The 6,000-nt window shown below is 31.4% G+C and overlaps 1 protein-coding gene across 1 annotated transcript in view; it reads right to left on the bottom strand.

Moving 5' to 3' along the window:
• Positions 1–1,064: 1,064 nt before the first annotated feature.
• LOC100643542 (E3 ubiquitin-protein ligase Rnf220) overlaps positions 1,065–6,000 on the bottom strand; it is a 191,814-nt gene continuing 186,878 nt past the window's right edge. The window contains exons 8-9 of the mRNA XM_048411857.1: positions 5,693–5,767; positions 1,065–4,995 (exon numbers count right to left, since the gene is read on the bottom strand). Coding sequence (XP_048267814.1) covers positions 4,924–4,995; positions 5,693–5,767 — 147 coding nt within the window. The 3' untranslated portion in view covers positions 1,065–4,923. The remainder of the gene's footprint in view (positions 4,996–5,692; positions 5,768–6,000) is intronic.

The raw sequence follows: 6,000 nt of genomic DNA, 5'->3' as shown, positions 1-6,000 counted from the left end.
CTGATTCCTCAAGGAATGATCATTTTTCAGAAACTTATTCAAAATTCAAAGATGGACAATTTCACTGGGAAGATTTTCCTGATGCTTTAATTGTAAGTATTACAATTAAATATATAATTTAACTATTTAGTATGAGACTAGGAATGATCATTTTTCAGAAACTTATTCAAAATTCAAAGATAGACAATTTCACTGGGAAGATTTTTCTGATGCTTTAATTGTAAGTATTACAATTAAATATATAACTTAACTATTTAGTATGAGACTAGGAATGGTCATTTTTCAGAAACTTATTCAAAATTCAAAGATGGACAATTTCACTGGGAAGATTTTCCTGATGCTTTAATTGTAAGTATTACAATTAAATATGTAATTTAATACGTAACTTAACTATTTAGTATGGGCTTGAATAAATGACTGGATCATTACACTCATTAATAATTACTTTCCTATCATACTGAAACAAAATGAGCTGATTAGCTGTGAATAGTATCGATACCTCGAAAACACGTCTTCCTGTATACTTTTTACCTTTCTATTAATTGCAATTAAAAGCCTTTTCCATTTTCCACATTTGGAAAGTGTCCATCGTCATACGCAAACAATCAAGTTTGCTTTCTTGGCCAAAATTGTTAATCGATACGAGGAATGTTCAAATTTTATAAATAAAATTAATTTCCGATTGAAAAGAAAGGAGAGAAAGTTAAAAGCAGATTGATAACGACGATATAAATAAACCATTTCACGAATTAACATCGATAACATTTACGATTTATCATCCATATGTTACATTGTACAAACGCATGTAACAATTCTAAAAAATAACGTTTCCAATCTCAATTAGCAAATATTTCATTTCGACCACTTGATTCTGAGAATTGTTAGGAGTAATCGTTAAAAAAGAAAAATGAACAGCACGTACCTTCGACTGCGCTTCAGCTTGAAAACTGTTGGAACGTTGATCGTAATATTCCATTGACGCACAGCGTATCGTTGAATTGGAAGGAAATGAATTTCGTGCAGAAGAAGAACAAGGCGGCGAAGAAACTGATTGTAAACGATAGTTCTACATTCCATGATCGTTTTATTTCGATTACAGAACAACGCTCGCAACGGGGAGCCGATTTCTCCTGCTGGTTTTAACTCGGTTTCTGTATGTATTTACAAGAACTTTCTCGGCGTGCACGAGGGGACACGCAGCGGTCTAAAATCTTGATCAAGAGAGACAGAGAGGCAGAAGAAGAGAAAATTCGGACGTTTCTATTGTTTTAAGAAACATTGACCAGCTTGCACTTGTGCGTATCACTGCAGTCGATCGACCTGTATACTTCGCTTCGAAACAAAGATAATTTGCTTATCGAAAGTTCATTTCCCCGTACGTTTTGCCAACAACGATTGACAAAATTCGATTGGACGCGCGTCGAATGTTTCAGTCGTTAAATTTTGGTGCTTCGAACGTGGAAGAAGCGACGAAAGAAAATTTGTAACTGATAATTATAATATGAAATATTAGGAAAGCTGGATATTAATAAGAAAATTCTTAATATATTCTTTAATAAGAAAATTCGTCGAGCCACGCGTCCAGTCGAATTATTCGTCTTCTCAACGTCAAACAATTTTTCGTTTTTAATGTTTCCTCATTTTTCGCTTAATCGCTGATCATTGTATCAATGATTTAGGAGATGGAAGAATAATATACTTAGAAAATAAGAGACGAATCTTCTGAAAGAAGATCGATCGTGATATACACGTTGGTCCGTCTTTCCCTTCCTTTCTCATCTGCGTTTCTTTATTCTCTCCCTCTTCGTACTTTCCTCCGCGAATTTTTCTAGTCAAAATAAACAACGTCCCTTCCGTTTTAACATGCATAAGACAAGGGAAAAACAGGCGAGCTTGCGTTATTCGTTTTAATAGATATCAATTATTAACTTATCCACTTTTTTTGTTTGTATCGTAACTTTGGTCGATTGGATTACGCTGGTGTATCGTCTTGTGATTTATCGATTTCGCCATAGCCTGCAAACAGTGCGTATTTTACAACGGAAATTAAAAAAAAAAATCCAAGTTCACCTCGTATATTGCTTTCTTAATTCGTTCCTTTCTAACGTGCATCTTATCCGTACAACGAATTAATCGTCCATTAAGAATATTCTATTGATCGTAGACAATTAAAGAGGTATTCCTGAAGGGAAATTTGTATTTGGAAAAATGGACGATTGAACCCTGGTAACGATCGGAAACATACTATAAATAATATAAAATCTAGCTTCTTCTTCTTCTTTTTTTTTTTTCAAACAGATACTATCGATAATAAATTGTTCTTTATTGCTGATAAAATAGAATAAATATACGTTTGCATGGATAAAAATAAAAAAATAATTAAACCTAATGAGAAAATTAATATTGCCTGCTCTTATCATCGTGTAGTGTTTTGTCTAAGTCGCATACAGTATGAATGAATGTTACATATTATACATTAGAAACAAAATGTATACTCGTCGTTATTTTTCTTCACATTTTTCCATATCCTTTGTGCGCCTCCAATTAAATTAATCGGTTCGGATTAAAAGAAGATTGCAACAACAGACTGCTGTATATTTGTAATAAACGTTTAAGAGACTGGTGTTTGCACGTAGTGTTGATGAGTGCTGCTCGTATCTTAAATACGATAATTTCCGACTATTTTCTTTGTCCTCTTTCACGGTTACGGAAAGCCTACTGGAATTAGCTGATTTAACAAAGTTGTCGATTATATTTTACACATACATAATATTCGTCTTTGTAAATTGAACTCGATGAATCGTAGACACAGATACATTGTTTCAAGAGAAAAACGGTAGATCCGGCGAAAAGGGGCGACTTTAATGTAGACGTTAGTCGTTCGAAATGACACCTAGGAATTTCAGGTACGCGCGAATAGTCTTCGATTAGGAGCAGATTCGACGAAGATGCTTGCGATGACGTATCCTCGAACTTTAATCGATCGACGATCGAGTGTAAAAGTTCGGTTTTACTGCAAGCATTCCTCCTTTTAACAAATTTCTTAATTATTTGAAACTATACAGCGAAACTAGATGAAACGATTAATAATAATATATTATAATTAAATTGTTCGAATATCTGTGTTCGTAATATTCTAAATGTCTCTCATTCGATTCTTAAGTCTGGACATAAGTATCGCGCAAAATAACGTGCGCTACCGTAGATAAATATTTGGACACAAATCATTGCATATTTATAGAATAATATATAATAATATATATATATATTATATTTATATTATTATGTTAGAAATAATATAATAATTCTATTTATATAGAAAATAAGTTTTTCAATTGCAACTTTTTAATGTAATTTTGATCTTACTTTACGCAACCATATTACAGTTAACAGAAGAAGATAATTGTTAACTATTGTAAATGAAAGAGGAACGATTAAAAGTATAGGAAATTAAATAGTTATAATTATTCATCAGAGGTCAACATTGAATTTATGTGACGCAGATATATTCCTCGTTTTATTTTCAATTTCTCATAGACGGAAGAAAATATCTTCGCGATAATTAAGTGTTTTAATATAATTTGCCTCCTATGAGAAGAGAAAAAGAGTGCAGATTTTTATCTCAACGAAGAAAATAATTGTCAACTATTACGAATTAAAGAGGAACGATTAAAAGTATGAGAAATTAAATAATTATAATTATTCATTACAGGTCAACATTGAATTTATGTGACGCAGATATATTCCTCGTTTTATTTTCAATTTCTCATAGACGGAAGAAAATATCTTCGCGATAATTGTTTTAATATAATTTGCCTCCTATGAGAAGAGAAAAAGAGTGAAGATTTTTATCTCAACGAAGAAAATAATTGTCAACTATTACGAATTAAAGAGGAACGATTAAAAGTATAGGAAATTAAATAATTATAATTATTCGTTATAGGTCAACATTGAATTTATGTGACGCAGATATATTCCTCGTTTTATTTTCAATTTCTCATAGACGGAAGAAAATATCTTCGCGATAATTAAGTGTTTTAATATAATTTGCCTCCTATGAGAAGAGAAAAAGAGTGCAGATTTTTATCTCAACGAAGAAAATAATTGTCAACTATTACGAATTAAAGAGGAACGATTAAAAGTATAGGAAATTAAATAATTATAATTATTCGTTATAGGTCAACATTGAACTTACGTGACGCAGATATATTGCTCGTATAGACAAAAGAAAATATCTTCGCGATAATTGTTTTAATATAATTTGCCTCCTACGAGAAGAGAAAAAGAGTGAAGATTTTCATCTCAACGAAGAAAATAATTGTCAACTATTACAAATTAAAGAGGAACGATTAAAAGTATAGGAAATTAAATAATTATAACTATTCTTCGTTTAATTTTCAATTTCTCATAGACGAAAGGAAATATCTTCGCGATAATTGTTTAAACATAATTTGCCTCCTATGAGAAGAGAAAAATGGCGAAGAATAGAGAAACGTTGTTCATATGATTGGAAATAAAAAATATGAACTTTTTGATCGAATTGCAGGTGTCCAAATACTTGCGAAGAGTAGCGTAGCGTATACTTGTCTACTAACATTATATAATAACTTATCAGAGGAGGAAATATTTTTCTATTTATATTTCTATATATTATAGCAGGATGAAAATTGGTCTGCGCGACGAGCGATAAAGCATGATCGAGACATGATTCGCGCGCGCCTTTCACGGCTTAACTTACTAACGCTACTAAGTGCATAATTCGTACGTGGTAAATCTAGAAGGAGTTAATTTAACGTGACGCATAAATATATACAGATATTTACACGATCGAGTCATATCGAAACGCGTCGATTCTTTGGCAAAAAATCGACCATTATTTTTCTACGGACAACCCAATTTCTTGTTTGGCACACGCGACTTCCTTCACATGTAGATACGTCGCAAATCTGAAGGCGACGTTATCATGTTGCATTGTGGACACAGCTTTTTCGCACCCTGAAAGGGACAACTCTCCTCAACAAATTTTTTCCTATCTATTCTCAACTTTCTTTCTCTGACAGTTGTAAGTTAAATCAAAGTGTAATCGAATAAAATAATTCAATGCGATTGAAGTTGAAAAACGTTTATATCGCAATGGGCGTTTTTCTTTTTTTTTTGAGGAGAGAAGAAAGAAGAATTTTGACAGGAACAATTTCTATCGAGAAATAATACTAGGTTTTAACGAGGATGATAATTTGATCGCATATCGAACGATTATTTAATCGTGTTTATATAAAATGATGAAACATATGAGATTTACTATTAATTATTTCATGTTTAATGTAAGTTTATTTAAATATCAATGAAACGTACATTTTTTATGTAACGTATAAGATAACAGCGAAGCAAAAGTTTAGAATATATTCCATAGATGATTCGAGAGCAACATGTCAGAGAAAGAATTGTTAATATGTCATTTAGACAAGGATCAATGCCTTTCTTCAATTTTTATTCGGAATTTCAATTTTATTAACTGAAATTCTAGAAATAATAAATAGTTCAAATAAATTAATTAAATGAAATTTTGTCAAAGTATACTTTCTATTTGGTGAGAATGTTTCATATACGAATTACTATAATAAAGAAAAGAAAAGAGAAATTATATTCAAAGACGTATTATAAATGTAAATTTAGCAAAATACTCGTAACTCACCAATGTGTGCAACCAGCATTGTTCGCAATGAACGTGCCAGCAGCAAACCGAAGTCACAGGTTTTTTATACTGTTCCTGAGGACATAAAAGAATGAAATATTTTTGTTAATTAGCAAGCAACGAACTTCATATTTATTGCTTCTGTGTTTTCTCAGTCTTGGAAATTATTTAGTAAGATTGCTACGTGAGCAGAAGAAACAGGAGAATTACCAAGTGAAAAATTTGAGAACAGAAATATTAAAAAGAAAGAGACAACGTTTCAAGAAGCTAGATCTATGAGAAGTGTAAAATAAATAATATCCAGTAAA

Source organism: Bombus terrestris, chromosome 14 (assembly GCF_910591885.1).
Source record: "Bombus terrestris chromosome 14, iyBomTerr1.2, whole genome shotgun sequence".
Taxonomy (NCBI): Eukaryota; Metazoa; Arthropoda; class Insecta; order Hymenoptera; family Apidae; genus Bombus; species Bombus terrestris.
This window is presented reverse-complemented; position numbering and strand designations above follow the sequence as displayed.